Raw genomic sequence first — 26,139 nt, forward strand, 5'->3', positions numbered from 1 at the left:
GTTTGGTGTAAAATTCAGCACAAATTAGCTTCAGCTTTTTTTTTTTTTTTTTTTTTTTTTTCCCTGAGAGACTTGAAACCATAAATATGGGCAGCATGGTTAAGAAGGGCAGCTGCCAGAAAACAACTTGGTGGTTAGTCTTTTAGCTTTTTCTACTGATTTGTAAAACATTCTTGACTGACGGTGACAGTGAAAATGTATGAGGCAGGTATGCTATCAGTTAAGGTGGATTCTCTAATCTAGAATCAATAACAATGCATAGGAGACTTGTATACCGCATGTCCATTCAGTTTCCAAAAACAAAAATAGTTTTTTTTAGTAGATCAGCTTCAAGTTTAGCTCACTTACCTGAAAATACCAAGGATTTTTCAGAGGCTGCAAATTACAAAAGAAAACAAAGACACAGGAAGGAATCTCACCCATTTTTGTTTTTGAAGAAAACAGAAATTGTGACTTGGCTGACATCTGCCATTTTGTGAGCACTTGTTTTTCACATTTTCTTACTCCTGTTTCACCTGCTTCTGTTCTTGAAAAGAAAGACTGGGGATGTGCATAAGCTTTGATAAATTGACTCCCCTAATAGATGTTTCTCCTATTGCTTTGTCACAGACTTAACACGATGGAATGTGTGCAAACTCTTTAATTTCTACTAATATAGACTTGTAGCTATAACTGTTAATGGGAAAACTGACTGGGATATTTACAGCATATAAGTGACACTGCCAAATACTGATTGGGGATCATGTAATTGTGACTGCTACTCTGTTTTCAAGAACTCTGTACTTGTAGTAATAGTGGTATTCCATGTTTTTGCAGGAAGACAGCACACTGGATGCAGCTGAAGTGATCCTGAAGAACTGGACTAAACAGAAAAATTGATATATGTATATATATACATTAATTAACTCTTCCATCTGGTATAATTATCTTACACTAGAGTTTTTTATTGCAAATTTAAGATTTAATTATTAAATAATTTACAGTACAGAATTAATGATATTGTAAATAACTGTGCTACCACCTGCTGAGGAGTTAAAATGTGGATTTACTGAAATGTATAATGCAGCTGTCCTGGTTTCAGTTAGGATAGAGTTAATTTTCCTCCTAGTAGCTGGTAGGGTGTTCTGTTTTGGCTTAGGATGAGAAGAGTGCTGATAACACACTGATGTTTTAGTTGTTGCAGAGCAGTGCTTACATCAAGCTAAGGACTTTTCACCTTCTTGCTCTGTCCTGCCAGTGGCAGGCTGGGGGTGCAGCAGGAGCTGGGACGTGACAGACCCAGGATAGCAACTCAAGTTATTTTCAGTCTTTTCAAAATTATTTTTTCCTTAGTTAAAAAAAAAAAAAAAAAAAAGTGGTATTCACATCTTTTACTGAAATACAAAGATTTCTGGGATTGTGTAAGAATAAATATATGGTACAGGTATTCTACAGTTTTGGTGTGGGGTTATATATAGGAATTACGGGTGAGACTTCAACATTGTGATTTGTGAAACCCAATAGCTTGCAGTGGAGGAAAACTAAGACATCACAAATAAGGTAATTGCAGTACCTTTCTGCAATTTCTGCAAAGTACCTGCCTACCATATCTGTGCACAAAAGGCATCAGTTTAGGTAAAGTGATTGAGTTAAATCAATATAGTGTTTATATATAGGCAAGGTATAAAACACTAAGTTGCATAATCACTATTTCATTTTCTCTCAGTACTCATGCTGTTCGGAAGGTATTCATTCCTTAATAAAATTACAAAAGTGACATCTAGAATAGGAATTCTTTTGTTTATGTCTACCCTCTTGTTTACTACATGCATGAACCTACAAAGAGAAATAAAAGAACTTGCTATAGAGGCTCCTTCACAATCAGATGTACAGTGAGAAAATTAATCCTGTAATCTCTTTTCCGCTCTTTGCATGTTCACAAAAGCTATTGGTAACTTCACACCAAATTTATTTTAAACCGTTAAGATCTAGGAACATGGAGATGAACCTAATATTGTGCTATGGAGATCCATTTTTGACTATTTCAATCTCAGTGGATAAAGGACTGATTCAAAAGAGATCAATGTGGAGAATTCTATCATTGTTGCCTCCTGTCCGATCTTCTTAATCTCTGGATGGTTTCCCACTTGCAGAAGCAATCCAGGTAGGTAACCTTTTAAGTCTGTGTTAATGTTCTTCATGTTATTTTACATTGTTCCCACAGGCCTTATGGTAGAAAGTCTAAACAAACTCAATAGCTAGTTTTTGCAGCTATTCTGTGGTCACAGAGCTGGAATCTAGCAGAATTCCATTTGTCTGTGACTATGGCAAGGCCTAAAAATAAAGGATGGAAACTGGGCTGCGAGAACAGCTGCTAGGCTGCTTTGTTGGGAGTTCTTTGGCTTTTTGAGGCCAGGAGCTGGGAGTTCTGTAGTCTCTTTTCATTTGTCTTGCACTGCCATTCCCCAGATCTCACCAGAAAATTGTTACCTGATACTTTCAAGGGAGCCTGTAGTCTTTGTGTAGAAAAATAAATTTAGTAATTAAAATGACTTGAATAAGATTTCAGCATGAATTTCACATGGAAATTCCTATACAAAATCCCAGAAATTCCAGGAAGAATATGCTGTTTTAAGATACCGCATTTCTGTGAAATTTACACTGTTTTACCGGGCCTTTAAAATCCATTTGTATAAGTTGCACTAGAGAGTTGTGGTGTTGCAAGAAGTAAGGGGGTAGCCCAAGTCTGTTGAGCTGCATGATAATTTGGGCAAAGAAAATGTAAGATGGACTACTATTTTAATTGAAAAGTGAATACTCATAACATTAAACAAATCTTTGCTAGCATAAATGCAAATTTAAAACGTAGGTCTTTTATGAAATGTTTTCAGTTATGATCATGTGAATCAAAACTTCCCAGCTGATTAGCCTCTCATTTGATACAAAATAATAAATATTTGAATTTTGTTTTCTTGTCTATGGAAGCAGTGCTTTGCAATGCAATTAAATCTTATGCCAGTAATGTTATTTTTGTCAATATGCTTGTCTTAAATATAGCAGCTACAGAACACAATTCTCTAAGTATTTTTAAAACCCTGTTTGTGCTATCTAAGGTTTCCCAAAAAGAGATAGTTGTTAGCGTGTGAGCACCCATAAAAACTAGGTTATGTATCCTCACAAAAGTAGAAAGGTACCAAGGGTTCTTCTAGTCACCTCTTCACTGTGTTTTCATTGCCCTTTAAACAAAAGCCCCTCTGCTTCCAAAAGACTTGATCCAACAAGACTATTAATATCTCTGCTTATATTACTCTCATTGGCAAATGGGATATCGTGTAAAATCAGTCTAGAATATGCATGAAAGAAAAATGATATGCAGGGCTCAAGAGGAAATTAAGGAAAGTACAGCAAAATAATTGTTTTTCTACTGCTACATCTTACTGTGTTTCAAACACTTCATTGGTATGCTAATAACTCATATGCTAAAGCACCAAATAACTCATATGCTAAAGCACCAAATCTGAGTGGGGACACAAAGGTGGCTGATGTTTGAAGATACCTCTGCATTTTGTACAGGTCCAGAGACTTTCTCATGCTATGGGATCCATTGTATTAGTCTTCAGTTAGTTTTATTTTTTTCCCATGTTGTCCAGGTGCTGTTAATATGCTAATCTCTTTGTTTCATCAAAGGTTTGAACATGTAAGATAGAGTATAGAGATGAATTAATGTACCAAGCATAATTCAGCTGCTCTGGCTGTCCATTGTTTTCTTCGTTTGCTCCTTTGAGACATTTGACTGACATCTGCTATTTTAACAAAATGAACATTGGATAAATCAACAAACCAATTTCAAAGGACTTTTAGACAAACAAGTAAGATCTGATGACTTATTTTCATTGTGTTCACAAAGGCAGCTGAATATCCCGTTGCGTTCTTGATGGAATGATGCTGGTATTGTTAGTAATGTAAGAATTGCAATTTAATTATGCTTTCATCACTGACAGTAGCCACCATGAGATAACTTTGGATGAAATTTTAAGAAACCCCAGAATGACCAGTGAAGTAGAATGGTTTGAAAATAGGATTATTGTTGCGACTACAGCAATGAGAAACAACAGAAACAGCTGGGGATAGCAAGGTGAACTTTCCAGAAGCTATGAAAACAGTCTGTTGTTGAGACTGTCAATAGTGCTGTTCTGATCTGCTGTATCAACCACTATTTTTGGCTGCTTGGGGACAAAGCACTTGAAAAATTGCTGCAGACAAGAAATAAAGAAGTGCTGAGATATGATCTATTGTATTTTTTGCAACAGTTCTAAAACTGATTGTCTTTCTGTACTGGAAGTTAAACTCTTTCAATTCTCATTAATGACAATATGGTCAGGAAGGACCTGCTGTTGACAGTGGTTGTCAGCAGAAGACCTTTTTCAAAGAACAGATTATATGAAAAGCCATGACAAACCTTGAAAGCTTGATGGGACTGACAGTGCTGATGTGGTTGGTACAGCTGTTGCAGACAGCTACACCCAAATTTCAGAAGTTACAGGGAAATGTAATATAGGAAGATGTGTTTAGCGGGGGAGATGGGGTGGAAACAACAAAAACCAACTGCTTTAAGTACTATTTCATCTTTTGGTTTTATCGAGGATTTGTGAAAAGGGTCATTGCAAAGGGGAAAAAGTAAATTCTAAATTTTTCTAAGTGTCCGTATCTTCTAGTAGTTCATCTTCTTTTTATCCTAAAGCTTCTGTTTATTTATCTGAAGTAAAAAGAGGCTCTTGGCAAATCCACCCTGAGCTCAGCGTGTGCACACTACTGTGCAGTCTGGGGCAGGGGCGTTCTTCAAACGGAAACCCTGCTGTCCAGTTTTAAAACGAAAACTGAAAGTGTGTGTTTGGGTGTGGTTGCTGTTTGGGGGCTCTGGTCTGTGTTAAACTAATTTCAGAGTTGTATCAGGTCTTTAATGTAGTAAGACATTTAAGTTAATGTTGAATACAAGTTTCAGGAACTATTTACCCCTCACACCAAGAATAAAAAGAAGTGCAATTTTATTACACATTTATAATTTCTACCTCTTTGCTTCTATTAGTGAAATATATGTTGGCAAGCACAATAAAGCTCTGTTTAGGGCTAAGTGAAGGTTCTTCCTCTGTCTCCTTTACCATGGGACTCTACCACAACTGGACAGAGCCCTAAGCAGAAGGGTGCCCAGCAGTTGTGTGAATAGTGGTGGTAGTAGCAGGACTTTCCAGCCTTGCTGAATTTCCTTTGAGCTACCCACGGGGAAAATACTCCATTTAGCCCTCCTCAGGGCTGTGAGCAGCCCCCTGGGGTAACCCCCGGCCCCCCCCGGCTGTCTCAGCCCCGCCGCGGCCCTGTCAGCGAGCCCCCCCCCCCCCCGCGGTATGTGCCCTGGCGCGGCCCGTAGCGAGCGGCCTGGCCCCGCCCCCCGGCGGCGCTACATAAGGGGCAGCGCTGCGCGGCCGCCTGACTCCACGCAGCGCTGCGGCCGGGCGCTGACATGGCGTCCACCAGCCGGTGAGCGCCGGGCCGGGCCGGGCGGGGCGGGGGGGCCATTTGGGAGGGGGGGGGCCGCTGCGCCACGTCCCCGCGGCACAAAATGGCCGCAGCGCCCCGCTGAGCCGAGGAGCCGCGGGGCCGGCTTGGGGTCGCTCCGGCTGGCGGCCGGCCGGGCCTCCGCGGCCTTGACCCTGCGGAACGGGCTGGGGGAGGGGTGCCGGAGGGGGGGCGCGGTGTGAGGGGCAGCGCTGCCGGCGGCCGGGCCCAGGCCTCGCCTGGTGCTGCCCTCCCTGCGGGCCCGCCGCTGCCCTCCCGCGCCAGGAGCGGGCCCAGGCCGCGTCTCGCCGGCAGCCGGCCTGCGGAGGCGGCGGCGCTCCTGCCGCCCTCGGCGCCGCGCGGAGCGGCTGCTGGGCCCCCGGCCCTGTGTCTCCCGGTAACCCGGTTACTGCTCGCACAGGAAAGCCCCTTTGTGGCAGCAGTTCGTGGAGGTGAAGCCTCAACGCAACGCTCTTCGGGCTCACTGAAGCTGTTTAGGTTTTCTTCTCCCCCTTACCGCGCCGCTGATATTTTGCATGACGCCGAGCGCCAGGTGCTGGGCACGGCGCTTTGTCAGCAGCGGTGTGTGTGTGAGCCGGCCGCCCGGAGAGGAGCAGCGAAGTGAGGTGGTGCGGGCGGGTTTGGTGCGCTGCTTCCAGCGCAGTTTACATCGGAGTGGCCTGCACGAACACGTCCTTTCCGCAGGTTTTTAATATTAATGCTGCTGCTGCTGTTCTTCGGTTTTGGTTGGAGTTTTCTGAAGAGCCATTGGGTTAAAATGTTAGAGTGTTGTTTTTCTCTTTTTGACATATCAGAAATACCTAAAACATGAAAACTAAGCTGGGGCTGTACACGGATTAGGCTGAAGTAACGAGCTACTGGGAAGGGGGAAGCTCAGATTAACCAAACTCTTTAATAGGACATTTTCTACGGTTTAAAAGATGAGTAGATATTTTATGACACAGTCACGTTTAGGTTGGCAAGTACCTGCGAGAAGTTTTCTTGCGATTGCTCTCTGTATCCGGTGTTTTCAGCTCAAGGAGAATGGCTTTGTTGAACATAATTGTAAATGATTACATCTGGAAGCAGAGATGGTTCTATTTTTTAAAGGAAACATTTCTAGTGGAATTACTGAGGGGTCACTATTAATTTGAAGGAGCCATTTGCTGTTAAAACATTTGACTAGAAACAATTGGTCACTGATCTAGCCAGTAACTAAAGTTGTTGTGTTTATGCATGCGTTAAATAATGCTAATGTTTTATGGGAAGGTTTTTATATCTGCTGTAGCTCTTGAATGTGCATGGGTGTGCAAGCAGCAGTTCCCTGTTCTCAGAATTTGTTTTCATGCAGTCCCTTTTGTGAGCTGATGGTTTTTCTGTGAAGATCTCACAAGTAATGGCTTGCCTAGTTTGCATGATCTAGTTCTGATTTTATTTAAAATGGGTGTTTTTCTTTAAATGTTTGAAAAAATAAGGTCAGAATCATGTATTCTCTTTTTGTCTTTAAAAAAAAAAAAAGGTTGTATGTGTGCATTACTTGCTGATTAGAGAACCTGATAAATAATATTGGTCTGATAAGAACGAGTAGGAACAGTCATTTAGAGTGAAGCAATCACCACTGACTTCCTGGGGACCTTCATTTAGTGGTAGACTGTGAGTTAGACTACACTTAATCATGTCTACATTTAAGTTTTTGATGTTCTAATTGGAGGCATTTTATGTTTCTGATAATGAGTTTTATTGCAAAAATTCTGGAATTTAAGATGACCTGAAGTCTTGATTGTCAAATGTAGTGCTACAGCCTTTGAATAGAGGGTGAAGTTCAGGTGTTTGGGTTAACATACTATGATTCAAAACACAGTAAATCCAGTATTACTAAATCATTCTTTTTTTGCGGAGGAACTCATACTTGGATATGCAACCTGCTCGATTAAACATGATTAAGAATGAATGCTTTTTTTTTTTTTTTTTTTTTTCCTTTTCTTAGTTTGGATGTGCTTCCACGAGTGACTTGTCCAAACCATCCGGACTCCATTTTGGTAGAGGATTACAGAGCCGGTGATATGATCTGTTCTGAGTGTGGGCTAGTAGTAGGTAAGTAGGTATTCATGTTTTCATGACTTACCATGTAACTTAAATTTCGCATGTAGTTCTGTTTTTTCCCCAAGAGTGGTGTATAGTTTCAGTATTAAAAGCTTTTTTCTTGATACCTAAATGTTTGCTTTTATGATGTTGTGTTTACTAAGAGCGTACTATTTTGAATTGTCCATCTTCTAGTAACTTGCATTATGGTGAAAAAAACACTTGCTTTAAAGATTGAAAACTTGAAGTATTTTGCAATATTGAGCTAGAATATTGTGCTGTCTAGTCCGGTGCTTGGTCTTTAATCATGACTGCTGTTTCAGATAGGAAAGTAAAAGAACTGTAATCAAAGCTCTTAGTCAAATACCTTGCTTATAAAATAAAAAAAAATCTGTTCCTAGGTTATCTTCTGCCCTGAAGGATGATTCTTTATATCATTGCTTGTATTTGGTTAATTACTTCTCCAAAGGCTTTTAACGCTATCCAAAGTAAATATCCAGTTTTTCTCCTGGAATTTTACTGATCTCTTTTACTTAGTTCATGTGGCAGCAACTTTCACAGGCTAAACTGTATTTATAAGTATAACGCATATTTAAAATGAAAGGCTTTTTAGGCATTGTCTTTATTTGAATGATAGAGAAAATTGTATCATAAAATATGTTGTATATTCATTTTTATGCAACTCTTTGTGGGAAAACTGTTTGTGCTTGTGTTATAGTCATTCTTTAAACATCATTTATGTCTATTAAGTTTTATTTAGAGATGCGGTGACCAAAAGAAAGTACTCTGTCTTTGAGGGTGTGTGTTCAATAATTAATATTCAATCAGTTCAATAGTACAAAAATTTTCTGATAGCATCATAACCCTTTCTCCTAGACTGCAATGATTTTATACTGGTTCTACTCTTGCAATGAAGTTCTTGTACAACTTCTAGCATGAAGCTAAAGGCTTAATAAATTGCAACAAATACAGCACTAACTTAGCCAGGTGACTAAAATACGTATTTTTGTTCATGCAGAAAACAAACTTTCATATGTTTTATTAAAACAGTTGCTAAAATATTTTAACTTGGGTACCAGTTTTATTTAAAATGATGAACCCATATAAAAGGCTGAAAAAGCTCCACTGTTACTTGCATTATTACAGAAAGGCTGGTTTAGATTGCGTGAATTCTGATGAAAATGTATGAACTATGATAAATCTGCTGTTAGAAAACGCAAATATCCACAACAATATTTCCTGTTAAAACATACTATCATGTTCTTAAGCTGTTATTTACAATAATTTGGTCTGTGTTAAGCTCTTGGCACAGCCACTCTGGAAGTTGAACCGAAGTTTAGAAGTCCATCTCGATCAGTTCATAACTTCTAAGATAATACTCGCTTTAGAAGAAGAGGGGGAAAGGTTTTGCTTGCCTGTTGTTACATTTCTTTTTCAGGAACTTTTGAAATACATGAGAAACCTTGCTTTCACATATTTTCTTGTTATCTAGTCTCAAGGTTTTTGTGCTTTAGAGATTTGCTCTTTGTTCTCTTCTGATTCAGTAGCTTTGCAGCTTCTCTTAGTTGAAATGCTCGGTATTCTTGGACAAAATCCTTAGACTAGTAATGCAGCCTTTCACTAAGCTGAATTTTCAAAATGTGTTTAAACTGAACCTAGTCTTCTTTAGAGCTAACATTACTGGTAGGGTAAAAAATTCTTTTTTTTTTTTTTTTTTTTTTTGTTTTGTTTTTGTTTTTTCTCCTGTAAGCATGGAGTTTTTTTAAGCAGGTCTTTCTATGGATTTATCATTAAAATGTTTTAACATTTTCTCTTGTGCTGATTGCTCTTGTTTTGTTTTCCATCCTTGAGTAATTGAGTCTTCCTCCATATGTCCAATTCATGAGCTGGTGTATCTAGCAGCTAGTTTGGAAAACTAATTAAAGGAGATGAAGGTAAATAATTGAAGAGTGCATGACTAAACAGAGGTGTGAACATTGCACATTTCTTCTGGTTTGTTAGGAAATTCAGTGAAGGAGAAGAACAGCTCCTATTGTTGATGCCTGTTTTTCTTGAGGTTCATGGCATAGGGATGTTTTCTAGGATGTATAAAGTGAAGACAAAATTTTGTTTCAAATTGTAAAACTTCTATACATTTGTTGCAGGTTCCCCTTAGAGAGTTGTGATTTCACTTCCTGTTCCTACACAATGAAGTCACATATTTGTGTTCAGATTTCTTCAGACTTGTGGTCGGGATGTGTAGCTGATGGGAGTTAGGTCTGCCTCGTATGTTTGGATGGAGGTGGGTACAGAGTTGGGGAGATCGCTGGAGGGGATCCATTAGAAAGGTTAAAGAAAGGGAAAGATCTGATACACTCCGTGTTCAAAGAAATGTTCCAGTTTCACTTAAAAATACTCTGGTTTTGGTGCCTGGGGAGTGCTGCCAGTGTCCTGGTGTGGCAGAAGGGTACATACTAAACGTGTGCATATTCTACTGCCATAAAGTATGTAGTATGTGACTTGACTGATTTTTAGTACAGTTTGGCTGGAAATGAGGTCAAAGAATCTTTTGACTAAACTAAGTGTGTTTCCACTTGATGTTTTTCTTGCTTGTTGTGGTAAGATAATAATTTTTCACGTATTTGAGGAAAAAGTTGGGTTTTTGTTATTATTTAAAACAATGTGTCCGTGGTTAAAGCAGCTTGTACATCGATTCCAAAGTGTGAAAACTATCTTTTCTGGGAGTGTGAGGTGAAATCAGTACTACTAGTGTTATGGCTGAGGTTGCATTTATGGGGTATGTAGCTGAAAGGGAGGAGTGAAGCAACAGGAAAAGGTTTTTTACCTGGTGTCGTTCTGTACTCATCAGGTGGTCTTAGTGTCTTAATGAGAGTGCAAATTTAAGTTAAATCTGGTATGGTGCTTTTTCTTTGCACAGTAATTTTCACTTGTTCTAAATAAACCGTACTGCTTCACTGTGCAGCATTAAAGTAATCAAATCTTTTAAGAACATTTTAAGTGAAGCTGATAGTTGTTTTATTGTGGCTTCAAAATATAGCTTCTGTTTATGAAAAACTTCCATCTACCTTATTACTGCAGCTTTTTTCTGCCGTAGCATGTGTTTTGTCTTTTCCTGGTAACTGTTTTGAATTTGCTAACTTCCCCCATTAGATACTTTTTTTTTTTTTGCATGAAAATCAATCAGAGATTAAATTGCAATTATCTGTGGTGTTTTTGCATTCTGGGTTGACATAAATCTGAATTGTGACAAGTGTGTGTCCTAGATTATTTGCTGTTGTGTGTCTGGTGTTTCATTAAATTTCTCAAATCATTCTGGGATGTGTAGTACAGTAATTGTTAATGTGCTGGCTCAACAGCTCACGAACACAGTTCTTAGGCTTTGGAGGAATAAATAGGTCTGTGTTAATTTAGAAATATTGACCCTATGTCATTCTTCAGGTACACTTTGTGGTGGGGAATTCTTTTGTTCAAGAACACAGGCTAGTAAACTAGTAAATCCTCTTCCTTGACAGGTAAATATTTTGCTTGCTACCTTTTAGGCAGTAAAAAGGCTGGAAGTCAGCTGATACCAGAAGGGGTGGAAGAAAGCAGAACAGAAGTGGAATACGAAGCACTGACTTGCTGCAGGGAAGTGATGAGCTGGCTTTCAGAGGGTGATTAAGTCTGGTAGCCTGTGCAGCTGTGTAGCTTCTCGGCTAGGCAGGAGTACTTCTGAGGACTTTCCTTAAACTACTGTGTCAAAGCATGCAGGAGTTGCAGCTGTGAGCAGTAAGTTTTTCTTGAACTGGTTAGCTCCCTCTGCTTCAGGAGACAGGTGTGGCATAGAGAAGAACAAGCTCGTGTATGGAGTCTTCCTGGATAACCTTCTTAAAATTTAAAAAAAAAAAAAAAAAAAGTTGAAGCCTGTCTTCACCTGATGGGAATCTTTGGATGCATAGCAACTTGTTAAAGGTTTGAATCAGATTGTGACCTATATTCAGACATTTGTGCCTGAATACTTAGTTTTGGGGAAAAAGGTTCAATGGCTTTTGGTCAGAGAGGTAATGCTGTTATAAAATTGACACGTTATTAGTTGGCTAATGTTGGTCAAGAGTTCAAGATCTAAATGGTGTGTCTTAAATTTAGGTGTAGTCTGTGTGGTAAAGGTAAGATTTAACTTTGCCACAGATATTTTTTTCTTCACAATATAGGATGAAATGGGTTTCATGATTGGCTGGTGGCCTGACTGTTACTCTGCCAGCACGTTATGATGTCTATTGTCAGGGATAAGATTGATTGCATATGTACATAAATGCTGCTTTTCTAAAATAAACCAAATAACTTTTTATTATTTATTTATTTATTTATTTATTTATTTATTTATTTTTGAGCAATCTGTAAGTGAAGGAATGTAAGTACTTCTGACTTAGGTCCAGTAGATGGCACTTATGGCTATTCTAATACCTTTATACCTCAAAATGGTGACAGTCTTTTTCATATCTCTGTGGTTTTTTTTTTATGGCTACCTCTTTCTGTAAGTATTATTAACATTTAAAAATGAAGATTTTAATTTAACATGTTACATGAACAGTCAAAAACATTTAGTTATGGATGCTGCGTTAGCGTCTGGTTACTGCTTTTGCACTTGGTGTCCAGAGCACTAAAAAGTGTTTGACAAGTTTGTGCTTGCAAGTAAACTGCTTTGCATCCACAGAAAAGCTCATTGTAAGGTATGCTTATACTTGCAGAAATTCTGAGCAGTTGAATGCATGGGTATTCGTGGCTGCCTAATTTACATAGGTGATTTGTATTACCAAAAGAACCATCCATTACCATTTAGCAGTAAGCATTTCAAATAGTTTGTCTTAAGTCTAACCCATTTCAGCTGTGTTTCTGCTGGAAGCAGGGTAAGTTTCCACCAATCTCTTCACAAGTCTCTTGGCACTCTTGAAAGTCTTCACAATTCTCCTTGGTTTGTAGTCTGCCACCTAAGTTCTTCATTGTACTCTGTCTCAGCATGTCAGTACTTTCCTTAATAAGGAGCTGACAAATTAATTATAATTCTTATAAATTTTTAAATTTAACATTGTAAAATGTGTTTCCATATATATGTTCACTAGATGGCAGCAGATTCCTTAGCTAACTGTAAGAATGAAACAAACGTTCTGTTCAAGTGGTGTAGGTATTTTAAAGTGCAAATAAATATAATACTGTATTTAAGATTGAAGTACTAATTGTTAATGTTTGTAACTTGATTTAATGTACAGCTAATGTTATAGTCCTCTTAAGAACACTTAAGGCATACTTCTCAGAACTGCTTCAAGACTGAATAAGGAGGATAACATTTGAGGCTTGAATTTCATCCCACTTGTTTTGATTAAGCATCTTCAGATTGCAGCTTTATTTTATTTATATTAAAAAATGCGAAATACAAATAGAGAATAAAATACATATGTATCATGAGTGGAGTGTGACACTAAAATAGCTTGTATTATTTCTCTGAAAATATGTAACTGAGTTCAGAGCTTGTCAAGTGAAAATGCTTCCCTTTCATAAAGCACTTTCTATTGGGGGAGGAAGTAAACAAACATAATTGGTGATGTGTACACATTTAAAACTAATTATTAAAATCTGTTCAAAATGACATTTAAATTTTTGATACTGGTCTGAATTTACTCTTGCACTTCTGTGGCGGTTGCTTGTTGCATTTGGCAGTTATGAAGAAAAGTAACTTTGGTCTGAGGTCTTCTCTTCTGAGTAACAGCAGCTTTGTGTTTCACTAACTGATTTTTTCAATGGTGGGTAACTCCAGTCGCTGAAGGTTGCTGTGGTTATTTCCAGTACGGTTCACATGTCAGTCAACCAGACTGTAATTTTAAAGAGTAGCTCTATACTGGAAGAATGGCATACAAAATGAAATGAGATGGGGCAGTGAAGAAAAACTCACATGTTCGTAAAGATGCTTCATGCTGTTAGTCTGGAGGTGGGTTTCCACAAGGATTCAGTCCTGTACACTGTGTTTTTGTCCCTTCAGGAGAGGAAAGGATGAGCTCATCTCTTTTCTGAAAATTAAGAAAAGATATGCCTAATATCACCATATCTGGTGGATTTTATTTCTGTTCAAAACGACTGCATCAAAAGGAAGCAGTGAAGGGAATATTCAACCACTCCCATCCTTAATCATAGCTGGATACAGTTGCCAAAACCCATATAATAGTAATGGGAGAAAGCAGAGAATTTAGGTGGTGGTTCTGGGGAGCTTTTGTTACTCTGGCATTTGCCACTCCAGACCCATTTTCCAGGTGCTTTGGGACAGCCAATCAATAAGGTATGACCCAGGAAATCCAGCTCAGAGCTTGAAATGACAGCTTAGTGAGCAGTGTGTAAGGCTCATTCTCTGAACACTACTGTTTTGCACTACTTCTGAGAGGACTGACTTTAGCATATTAAGGTTTTGTTTTTGTCACTTACAGGTGGGCCTTAAGTGCATCTGTACTAACAGGACAGTTTCAAAGCAAATTTTATTTTTTGAAAAGTTAAAAATAGTAAATGCCATGCTTTTTTGAGCGTGTAAAATTGGATAATTAGTTGCTTGTAGTTGAATATGTTTTCCATTTGTGGAAATACTTGGCGTATTTGTTGCATTTTTGTTGGTATTTCTAGCTTGTGTCACACTTTTATAGAAGCCTTCTGAAAGGTGGAATGCAATCCCTAGGATCTCTGTATATTTTAAGTAAAACAGAATATACAGAAGAACCATTTTTCTGCAATATTAGATGTCTTGGCAAAGTAAAGGTATTTGCATACCTCATCCTCGCACATGTTTTGTACCCAGCGATTTGTTCTGCTTAATCTTTTCTCACTCTGAAATAGTAGTCTCAATCCTCTGTTTGTAATACGTTTGCCAAAGCAGGCAGTGATATAACACTTTTTTGTTAGAGCAGGAATGGTTCATAACTCACAAGAGGCAGATCCTTGAGTGAGTCATTTAGGTCATTCCCACTTGTGTGGAAAAAATATTACATCATTGCTCTGTACTCAGTGTTCTATTTATACCATGCCAGAATTTTAAGTACATTTTGCTTTTTTTAGATGCTGTAAACAGTATTGGGGGGGTTGTCTTAAAGTAAAGTTACTGCTAGGCCATAGAAGGAGCATTACTGAATCAAATATTTACAGAGAGTCCGGGAGCCAGAGGAGCATGCCATCTGCTAATTTAACCTTGCAAGGCAGAGACCTTCATGGTGGAAAGAATGGATGTGTGCCCCCTTGCTATCTTCTTGATCTTCTAGCTTTTGGTATTTCCACAACCTCTCTTGGTCTTCATTAGAGCATTAAATAAATAAAGTTGGAACATAGCTGTGGGTATAGTGGACAAACACTGGTGAGAACACTTCTAATCTGAATTTATTCTTTTTAGTCTGTGGTGATCTCTTACGGTTCAGTCACGCCTTTCAATTTCAAACATACTCCTTGCATCATCATTTGTTACGAATAATATTCCTTAGATTCAGATTAGATATTTCTTTTTCCACCAGTAATTTTGCAGTTACACTGCTCTGTCCATTGCTCTTGCATTTTTTCCCCACTTCATATTTTTTATATTATCATTGTTTGGTGGAGAGTTCTTTTGTCTGACAGCTTATGTTTTCACTAGGATAAACCAGCTTTTGTGGGTTCATATTTGGACTTCATACCAGAAGTTTTTCTTGCTGTCAGTGCTGTTTATTTCTTGCAAATGTTCCCTTCATAACACACGTAAGCATTGAGGAAGGTAGTGAATTTTCCCTCAGGTTTAGCAAAGCAGAGGTGACAATTACATTGAAGTTTCTCCTGATACCCACTCCTTCACAGAGCTGTAATCTGTTTAACTGCGAAACACACACCAAAAAAAGTGTTCTTTTGATGCTTTTTTGTACATGCATTCCTAAAAACTCTGTAGTATTGTAATACTGCTCTGGAGACCTCACCTTTGAGATGCAGGTTTTACCAGACCTGCGGATAGAATGAACTGCACTGCCAACAGGATTATTATTATTTTTTTAAATTAGTGTCATTGTGATTTTTTTTTTTTTTGCTGGTATCAGAGTGTTGATTAGAGATATTTGTCAACGTGAATAGCTGCTGCTGGGAATGTTTAGATGAATCGGAGAAGACTCGAGGAAAGTTTTCATTCATTCAGAGACTGGGGCTTTAGTGCTTTTTCTGCTTGCTCTGAATTTGTATTTAAACTCTTCCAGATACAGTTCTAGGGGTAGTTCAAGTTTAAGAAAGGGTTGTGTGTATGGATTTTGAGTTCATTCTGTCAAGTATCATAAATGGAGTTGGGCAGGGTAAGAACTCCCTTAAGGAACAAAATAGAGCTACAAAATGGTATCGTGGGTTAGAGGTGGCGCATATATTTTGGAGTACCAAGGACCTGGAGCTCACACACAGAACTGATTTGCTACGGCTTGATGACATGGTGCCTGATAATTCACAAGCAGTTGTATCACTTGGAAAATGTAAGATAACTTACTCACTTGTGTAAGCGCTGAGGATGTCCATAGGCAACCATAAGCTGCAGCTGGAAGTCAAAGTCTTGATTCTTATTTTGTATTGAAGATAACCTGTTGTATTCGTCAGGCATGGCTGTAACTCCTGGTGTTCTGGATGCATCTCTCTAGATATTTAATTTTTCTATACAGATCCTGTTGCATATTTTTTTATTTATTATTGCCTTCTACTTAACTTGGAAAGCCTAAACATTTTGGTACATTGTCCTGCAAGTTACTGTTCTGTTTGCAAATGACAAAGGTTGCGTTTTTATAACTGAGGGCTCAGATGCCTGACTTGATGTTTCAGAATAATACATTAATGCAAACTATTGCTTTCTGTGATCTCAGGTGACCGGGTCATAGACGTTGGGTCAGAATGGAGAACTTTCAGCAATGACAAAGCGACAAAAGACCCATCTCGAGTTGGGGATACCCAGAATCCTTTGTTGAGTGATGGTGACTTGAGTACAATGATTGGCAAGGTAAAATTTAAAATACAAAATTCTACTGAGTTTGAACATTTTAATGTCAAGTATGTATTTGTATGTCCATACTGAAACTATTCAGAGAATGTATTTACAGAAGTGTTCTGTCTAAATGGTACACTTGCATTTCAGCGGTGTGTAACAGGGGCTGGCTCTGGCTGGTAGCAGGAAGGGGCTGAACACTTCAAGAAGAGTTTTAAGTGCTGTGGTGTTAGTTGCCACCCCTTGATATGCTGCTATAAATAGAAGAGCTGATGTTGTAATGTTTAATTACAACCAACAAAACAACAAATACTGTGACTTAGCATTCTAATACTTTGTGTATTTGAGGTAATTGTGAATTAACAGAGACATAGTTTTGGGGTCTCAATGGCTTGTACTGCCAACTCGAGCTACCTTTTTGTAATTAAATCTATATTGGATGAGAACCTGAGAGCTACATGCATGTTGTACCTTCTCTCTCAGTTAATATTAAAGCACTAAATGTAGAATTTTCTATAGCATAACTGCTGCAGAAGAAAGTACTTGATGCATGTTTCACTTGAAGTTTTGTGATACAGACTTATCCTGATGTTTCCCATGAGAGAGAGCAAGATTAATAGCACAAATACGCTGCCCTTAATGAAATAGTGACCCAGACAAGCTTTCATTGTTGTACTTTGTTATATTTCCTACTGCAAGTTGCAAATTCATATTTGTGCATTTCTTGAATGTTTCTTTCTGTCTAATCTTTACAGATGTCATCTGATATCTTTCCCAATAACTTAATGAAATGAGCATATGCAATTATAGCCTGTTCTTAGTAGATTATTTCCATTTGATTTTAAGTGTCCATTTCGTAGATATTCATACATGTTAGGGAGATGGTCTTCAGCCATTAATTGGGATCCTGTAATACTTAATGATTGCCAAAGAAATAGTTATTTTCTTAAAACTGTGCAAAGTTTGGGTAATCTTCTAGTAACTGAGTGAATTTCTTGCAGTCCTAGAAAGAATTAGATAATTGTGCAATACATATACGCATTAACCACTCTGGTAGCAGTCAGGTGGGTGCTTAGAGAGAGTCATTACCACCTTTATGAATGATGTTAGTTCTCTTTTCAATAAATCCTAATGGAAAAATGAGTCATTGGAGTTTTAATGGTTCCTTAATAGATCCATGAAGATTATAATCCTCAGGACTTGGATTTCTGTCATAGATTTGGTGAGCTATGGTAAAGATCAGAAATGCACCTTTATAAACAGGCAGAGAAAGAGCCAGTTTGCTCTGGGTTCACACAGGGTTGTCTTATTTCTGGGACTGTGCCAATACAGGGTTTGTTTCTGGGAACTTGGTTTGATTCGGTAGGTAGGATGACCTTCTCAGAACCTGCATGTTGGAGAAGACAAAAAAATGTTTCCACTAGAGAGCATTTGTATCCGTATCACTAACAGTGATAGTAGCCTCAATGAGAGAATTAAAGACCTAGAGAAACACCTGTGAAAGTTTGCTTTTTCAATAAAAAAATAAAAATGATCAGAGAGGAAGATTGAATGAGTGAAACAGCTTTGCCATTAAACCAGAACACCCCAGGACAGACGTGACTAAACTAGCAGTAGCAGAGTGCAATTCAGTGAAGTTGGTGTGTCAGAGGCAGGATTGTCAGAGGCATGATACAACCTATGAGAACTGTGAGTGAAAATGTCCAAGCACTAGAACTGCCATGGAGAATTTTGGGGTACAGTCTGTCTTGCTGTGGGTATTTCATTTAGAAGGGGAGGAACCAAAGAAGAGATGTTGTTTTCTACAGGAAATTGTGACAAACCAGGATATGTTCTGGACAAGAGTTCCTGTCTTTGTGTTGCCACTGAACCAGGAGCTCTGGAATGTCAGCTCACTGATGTGAACTTTGTATCAGGAGCTGCCTTCTTCATCAGTTATTTGGAAGGAAGAGGATAGTTCATCAGAAGATGCTGAAGATTTCTGTCAGTGCAGGAAGAGTGAATTTTGCAGCAAAAATAACTAAACCAAGCAAGTAGCACACTTTTAAAGCAGTCTTCCGGAGTCTGCACCAGCAGTAGTCTGGTGTGAGGATTGACCTGAATGTGTAGAGTAGTCAAGCAGTGAAATTGGTGTAATCAAGAGGAAGGTAAATACTATCCAAAAGAACAAAGAACAGCCTTCAGGAATTCCAGGCAATGAAGCAGGATGAGATCCTGTTTTCTTGGTTAACAACAATTCCTAGAATGGCTTGGAGTGGACTTCAGATGTCTGTGTCTGAAATCCCTTTAGCCTTTCACATGAGGCAGGAAACAGTTATTTCTGTCTGCTTGGGGTAGAGCTGTTGGCAATGGAATTGTCAAAACAAGCGAATAAAACAACAGCAACAGAAATACAACCTGTGTTATGGAAAAGCCAGAAGTGAAGATTAATTATTTTATATGTAGCAAATAACAAAACACATCCATTGCAAACTTCTGAGGATATAGGGGAAAACGGAGTCCGAACCACTTGCCAGTTACAATGGAACTTGAAATAGTAAAAGAAGGGGGTCAGTTCTGCTTCTCAGAATGGTTTGCTAGTCGTCCTCTTTGGAGCCAGGAGGTCCTGCTCTGGGACTCCTGCTGCGGGAGCATGGTCTGTGTCTGCTAGCAGCAGGAGAGAGGCTGCTACAAATGGATTAATTCCTAATTGGTTTTAGTACTTATGGGACCCATCTGTCTGAAGTAGCAAAAGCCTGTGCTGGAAGAAAGATTAATTTGTCTGTGAAGAGGAGGATGAATAGCATAGCTGGCTGTGGTGGAAGTGGCTGGCATTCTTCAGACAGATCTTTAGGGTATTGACACAGAACTGTATGCCTCTGAAGCAGTGTGCTGCGATTGATTCTGTGATGCTGCAGATCAATTGGAGACGTGGTGAGGTCTGGTGTCGTGACTCGATTGCCAGGATATCGTGGTTATTTCTAAAATCTTCATGTAAAATTCAAGAGCAGTAACTGAGCAAGCAGCTTAAATACATCAGCCCCTTTTCCCGGAGTCTAAGAAGAAAACTTGCAGTTTTGCTACCGATCTTGTGGGAGAAGTTGCCTTTTGTCATGCTTTGTTGTTAATTTAGTCCTTTTTGTAGTGACTGCAGGTACAAGAGAATGTAGGTTGGCTGAACAGGAAACTAATGCATTCTCTTAGTATAGAATTCCTATCCTTTGATCAGGTGCCTCTGAAAGGAAGCTGGATGTTGTCAGACGGCGTGGCCTGGATCTCAAAGTGCCGTATTGATAAGCAGTGGCAAGATACCAAGGGCTGATGAATGTGAAAGAAGAAAGGATCCATGGTTACCTCCATACTGTATAATGAGCTGGTTATACTGGGCAAGCAAACTGCCTGATATGGGTGCATTCCTTGGTGCTGTGGATAGCCTCAAGTCGGTGATGCTGGAGATATTTCTCCCTTCTGCTCTTAAAGAAGATATGCTAGGCTGCAAAGCTGTTGGATGCCAGTGCTGTAAACCTAACCTCCGCTGAGCGTCTCCAGAGATCACCACTGTTTATTGAACTGGTTTTTGACTCCAGCTGTCTTAGAGGCAGTTTTCAGGACAGAAAAATAGTGCATGAAGGTTTCAGCTCTGTTTGAAAGCCAAAAAGTTGGAACTCCTGACTTTCACACCTTTCTTGCTGAGGTTTGAGTAGACATCTTATAAAGGACACGGCCAAAAGATGCTTAATTCTTAAAGCTTATTGGATTTTAGTTAAAACTCTATGGCTTCTGGTTTTGCCCATGTAGGGGAAGGGACTCCTAACATGGTTGTCAGGAGCTGAAGCCAATGAAGCATTGTCCCTCAATTGAAGGATTCAGAAGGAAAGTAGATGATGCATTTAAATAGCAAATGCAGGGAGAATTGCTGTGGTTTAACTTAAGCGGTTGAAATGGAAGAGTATTTTCCAACCCTTTTATAGTTGCAAGCTGTATGTTGGGGATCGCTCTTGGAATCACTCTTGGAAGGTGTTGATGCAGTCAGGGTGAAGTCCTCTGGCTAGCAGTACTTGCATGTGGCTGCACTGTTGGTTTGGTACGTGTCAGCAGACATTCAAAGGAAAAAGTAACTAACCAGAAAGTTAAAAATGGGGAGGTTAACGAGAACATTAAAAAAAACAAAAAAAAAAAACAACAACATATATATATTTCATGTGCTGTATGGTGGACTGGTGAAAATCCCTGTGGTGACAGGGTGTACTTCATGGCACGAGAACAGAGCACTGTTTCCTAAGGGTTACCTGGTGTGAGGTCTGAATGAACAGGGACAGGGGACCTTTGGCTGCGGCCATTACTCTATTATTCACAAGATTTTGAGCAAATGCCATTCTGGTAAGTATTTCTGCATAGCACTAGGCCAGGAGGCCGTGATGCATGTGAATGTTGCAGGGAATGTTGTAGGGAGCAGGAACGTGAGCAATGACCAGGAAGGAGTCTTTTGACCAGAGACGTGTTCTGGGCTGAGGAGTGTTGTTCTGGCATGGGTTCTAAAAGAAAGGGCTAGCGCTGCAGATGTGTTTGTAAAGCTCTTTAAAGGCCTGAACAGGCCTGAAGGCTGTTGTGCCCTCTTTGTGCTCATTGTTTACCTTTAAACCTTTCTGGGAACCTTTGCGTAGCTGGAGGTATTCACCCAGTCAGGGAAGTAGGATTGCCTTTGGAGCTCCCTCTGCTGTGTTGGTGCCAGGATTGTTTCTCTGTGGTTCTTTAATTGGCAAGGATGTTTGAAGGAGTAGGAAAAAAGCCAAGAACAGTCTCGGGATCTAACAGCTGTCATAGAAGGCCTGTTCAAGGGGCTAACCTATAGGGAAACATGAGAAAGAGGTTTCTTAGCTAGAGCCATAGCTTTCCACAGCAGTACCAAAGTATGTGTGCACCAGAGATGTGGGCCTTCATGACAGAGGGATGCACTGAGTTCGCTGAGAATGGAATGTAGCTGGAGTCCTCAGTACAGCGAAGTGGAACAGTGTAAGTGAATGTAAAGAGCAAGCATTGTTAGTGTCAGCCAAAGAACGTATATTATGTGCAGATACACCAAGGGGAGAGGACAGAATTAGAGGCTGCTTTAAAATAGAGCAGCAGCTCCAGAGAGCTTGGGTTGGGAAAGAAGACATGAGTGCTCTGGCTCTGCCTGGGCAGCTCAGGGGAGTAACGTGGTGCCAGGGTGTGGTGCAATTACAGAGATTGCTCCCCTGAACTCACAGGCTGCATTGTTGTTATCGGCCATTGCTAATCTGACATGGTTTTATTTGTTAAAGGCATATTTCAGCACGATAAGTAATTGAACACCTTAAACATTTTAAACCCTCTTAGCTGGGTAGAGTTGGGAGTTTTCAGAAGTATGTGATTTGCACTGTCAGTTACAAGGTACAAGACAATGCCTGTCAGAACCTTGTTTTGAAGCTCCTGGGTTGAGTCGGTGGCTTTTACTTCTCCTAAGACTTGAAGCTTTTCTTTTAAGAGGTCCTTTGGTTGTATTGTAAAGGCAGAATATATGGGTTTTTACATTTGCCACAACGAACACTTGCTACTGCTTGTAGGCAAAGCCTCAAATTAGTTTTGAATTGGTCATTGATTTAGATGTTCTCTTGGGTCACGTCTTCACTACCATATTTGAGTTGTCATTGTAACAAGTGGTCTCCGATTGGCCATAAAGTTTTGTTTTTCTCAATTGCCAGTCTGCCATGCTGCAGATGTAGCCCAGTGACATATGGGTTGCATAAAACTGAGTCTTGGACCTCAGCGTTGGTGATTGGAGTATTGAAATGCGTACGCTGGCTACGTGTTGCTCATATTTTAAGCCATTGTTACATTAGGAAAGAAAAATACTTGCATAATTGGTAGTCCTTGGAAATCAATTCATGATTCGAGACTTGTGCATCGCATAGAGCGTGAATTGAGCACAGTGCTCAATTGTATGATTTACTTCAGTCGTGTATTTGTGCAGTTGTTCCAACCTAATGTCATGAATTGGGATTTATAAAGCTGGAACTTGTTCGTTCTTGAAATGAGGAGGAAGTTGATTATGTTTTACTGACAATAAAATTTTTCTTTTCAGGGCACAGGTGCAGCAAGTTTTGATGAATTTGGGAATTCAAAGTACCAGAATCGTAGAACTATGAGTAGCTCTGATCGTGCAATGATGAATGCTTTTAAAGAAATCACGAATATGGCAGACAGAATCAACCTCCCTAGAAATATAGTTGTAAGTTCATGTCTCTCTTTCTTTAATTGTTCTGGCATTGACTTAGTTAGCATAATATAATGAGCACATGAATTTTTGATATTGCTGCTAATTAAATGGCCTAGAGTTAATTAAATTTTGTCTTTTTGCTTTGAAGGATAGAACAAATAATTTATTCAAGCAAGTGTATGAGCAGAAGAGCCTGAAGGGAAGGAGTAATGATGCTATTGCTTCTGCTTGTCTCTACATAGCCTGTAGGCAAGAGGGTGTTCCAAGAACATTTAAAGGTAAGCTTTCAGTGATACAGATTCAATTTTGCTGTGAACTATCTAGTCATTGTTACTGAAGGAAGGTAATTTTCTCATTTCTGGACTTTGCTGAATTGGTTGTTCTCCACTGTAGTACACCTTGTTGGGGGGTGGAGGCAGTCTAGAAAAAAATTGCTATGTTCATAAGGCTCTCAGGCACGGGATTTTTGGTGATAATGCATTTAAAAATTGGCACCTGAGGGTCATTCTGATTGTCGGTGAAATTTAAGATATTGCTTGATCTGAGGACATTGGGGACTTTTCCAACTGAATTTGAACCAACAGCTCCGCAGTAAGTATGTGCAAGCTGTCAAGCTAAAGTTCATTTTTTCTCTTTGTTTAGAAATATGTGCAGTGTCCAGGATTTCAAAGAAGGAAATAGGCCGGTGTTTTAAACTCATTTTGAAAGCTCTGGAAACCAGTGTTGATCTGATTACAACTGGAGACTTCATGTCAAGATTCTGTTCAAATCTGGGTCTTCCGAAACAAGTGCAAATGGCAGCCACGCACATTGCCCGTAAGGCCGTGGAATTAGATTTGGTTCCTGGGAGAAGCCCTATCTCCGTAGCAGCTGCAGCGATTTATATGGCATCGCAAGCTTCTGCAGAGAAAAGGACACAAAAAGGTAAAACTTCACTGTATTCAAATGTCTTACGGTTCAAAAGAGAATTTGAGGTTACTGTAGAACTTGAGTGAAGTCACTGGAGGTAGTGGTAAGCTGGTGTTATAGCAGCATGAGGCAGAGACCAAACCAGAATGTCTCTTCTGCCCTCCCCCCAATAAAAATGGAATGGTGAGCTGTGCTTAGTGAAACTGAACTCACGTTATCTGGCACTAGGAATTGGATTCTTACTGCTCTGCTGCATTTGAGTATGTTCACATGAGCATAACTTTAACTTCACCCATGCTAATGTTGGCACGTGTGCATTCTGCTGCTACAAAATACTCCAAATGCAAACTCGGTGGCAGTTGTAGCTAGTATTGAGGCCTTAGCTTACATTCCTGGTCTCAAATCATTCTGGCAGCCCCAGATCACCTAGATTGTGGGGCAGCTTGGCCATGGATCACCTCAGCATTATCCTCTTCTGGTAGGGTAGCCCTTAGAAAGCCAGTGAAGAGCTCAGGCCTGTTCCTGAGCTTCAGAACAGCAGTGATTGGCCTGTGGGTTGCAAGAGAACTGGGCCCGTGTGGGGAGGGAAGGGAACAATGGCTGCCTTGATTAGGACTTGGTGTGGTGCATGGATAGAAGTTCTGTCGCTTTGTCTGGTCCAGTTCAGATCAGAGATGTTAAAAATTTAGCAATCCTTTAGAGGAGAGATTCTTTTAGGTAAGTAATAGTCTTTATCTGTTGGGTTGTGATGTTCTGTTCTGCGTCGAGTGCTGTTCATTCTGTCCCTGGGACTTTCACTGTGTTGGCAGTTTCCTGGGCATGAGAGTGATCTAGAACCCAAGTAGTACTGTGCCTTCATCCTTGCTCACCTCGAGCTATTTGATTATCTCTTAAGAGTCTTTGTTAAATGAGAATACATCTGTCTGCAGTTGACACATACATGCCTCATATTCCTGCAGAGTCCTGGGATGATGCTGGGGCTTTCAGTCATCTCAAGGTTTGAAATTTCAACCTTTGTTAAATCTTGAATCAATTTAAGTTCCTTTTGTAAATGGTGGTGTTTGCTGTTTTCTTCAATAAAAATGGCAACAAAATAAAAACTGTTAATCATTTTTTTGCTTTTTGTCTTAGAAATTGGTGATATTGCTGGTGTGGCTGATGTTACGATCAGACAATCGTATAGGCTGATCTATCCTCGGGCTCCTGATCTCTTCCCAGCAGACTTCAAGTTCGATACCCCAGTAGACAAGCTACCACAGCTGTGAGATTGCTGAAGGCTCCTTTAATTTCTATTAACAAAAAGAAAAACTTCTGATTTTTTTTTTTTTGCCTATAATAAAGGATGTACAAAGTGTTAATATTGAGTCTTCATGTTGTGGAACTGGAGGATACTGCCAGAACGCAGCACACATTCCAAGGGTAAACAAGCTCGTTGTGTGGCATTTTGTATGTATATATTAGTGGAAGTAAATATTTAATGACTTGCAACAAACTTAATTTCATATTGTTGTACTTACTTAGATTTCTTTTGTAGGGATCTAGTAAAATGTATTTTGGAAAATTGAAAATATTCTGTAATTCCTGAATAAACTGTTTTCCAAAAACACTTACATCTTGTGAATATCACTCCAAGTGGACGTGCACGTGCTGTTCTGCATACTGAGAACTGGAATGCAGGCCAGAGAATGGTTGAGCTAGCTTCATGCTTACAGACTTAGTCACAAGGCTCACCTTCCTCACAATTTTAAATGTCTGCAGTGGCTTTAATATTTGTAGTGAGCTACAATTTATGGGAGACTTAACCCAGAGTGCAAGCAGTTGGTGAAAAGCAGTTTGAATATTTGCACAACTGCTGCTGAAGGTCTCTAACCTTGTATTGAAATATCAGACTCTCCTTGATTTTCACTGATGTCTTAGTGCTTTGCTTCTCTGAATTTGTAATGACAAAACAGGCTTAGTTTTGGTTGAATTCCTGGCAATTTTGTGGTGCTTTGTTTCGTACAAAGGAAGATCAAAAGTATTTTTGATACTGCTGTTCAATGTTCTGACATGTCTTTTTGCCTTGTGGTCTGGCTGGCCAGTGGTTAAGCTTTGGCACTGTTATGTTCTACTTGGGCACTTGACTCTTGTGAAATAATGCATCAGATGCGAAAAAGCGAAGGCCAGAAATTGTTCGGCCCTTCCCAAACTGTAATAGCTCTGAAAACTGGCTGCTTCTTGACAGTGTTCCTTTTGTGTGCAAAGCAACAAATGTCCTTAACTGGGAGTCTTCTGGTTCCTGAACTAATTTTGCCTCACAGGTGCAAATTCATTTTAATTTCCAAACTGAACATCTGAGGGGTCAGCTTGCTTCACATCTGGTCCTGAGCCATCCAGAGGGAGGGCTTTGTGTCCAAAGCTAACAGCACTGACTGTC

General features: G+C 39.6%; 2 protein-coding genes and 1 long non-coding RNA gene across 10 annotated transcripts in view; 2 read left to right on the forward strand and 1 right to left on the reverse strand.

The window, feature by feature from the left end:
- The window catches only part of KYAT3 (kynurenine aminotransferase 3), a 42,673-nt gene extending 39,621 nt beyond the window's left edge, over positions 1 to 3,052 (forward strand). For all 7 annotated transcript variants that reach the window (XM_084527393.1, XM_084527392.1, XM_084527395.1 and 4 more), the window contains one exon: positions 817 to 3,052. In XM_084527393.1, the coding sequence (XP_084383519.1) occupies positions 817 to 879 (63 nt within the window). In that variant the 3' untranslated portion in view covers positions 880 to 3,052. The remainder of the gene's footprint in view (positions 1 to 816) is intronic.
- Positions 3,053 to 5,414: 2,362 nt separating this feature from the next.
- GTF2B (general transcription factor IIB) lies at positions 5,415 to 25,333 on the forward strand. 2 transcript variants are annotated; one of them, XM_084527399.1, is made up of 7 exons: positions 5,415 to 5,514; positions 7,520 to 7,626; positions 16,479 to 16,612; positions 22,680 to 22,826; positions 22,963 to 23,092; positions 23,457 to 23,738; positions 24,855 to 25,333. In XM_084527399.1, exons 1-7 carry the CDS (start codon positions 5,498 to 5,500, stop codon positions 24,986 to 24,988), a joined length of 951 nt encoding a protein of 316 aa, XP_084383525.1. In that variant the 5' UTR covers positions 5,415 to 5,497; the 3' UTR covers positions 24,989 to 25,333. The 2 variants fall into 2 exon arrangements, with proteins under 2 accessions (XP_084383525.1, XP_084383526.1); XM_084527400.1 differs by lacking the exon at positions 5,415 to 5,514 and adding an exon at positions 6,016 to 6,237.
- On the reverse strand, positions 11,165 to 16,472 carry LOC311440450. The gene is made up of 2 exons (XR_014695413.1): positions 16,116 to 16,472; positions 11,165 to 13,655 (listed from the first exon to the last, which is right to left on the reverse strand). It is a non-coding gene; the product is annotated as an uncharacterized lncRNA (long non-coding RNA).
- Positions 25,334 to 26,139: the final 806 nt, after the last annotated feature.

This window comes from Aythya ferina, assembly GCF_964211825.1.
Source record: "Aythya ferina genome assembly, chromosome: 8".
NCBI lineage: Eukaryota > Metazoa > Chordata > Aves > Anseriformes > Anatidae > Aythya > Aythya ferina.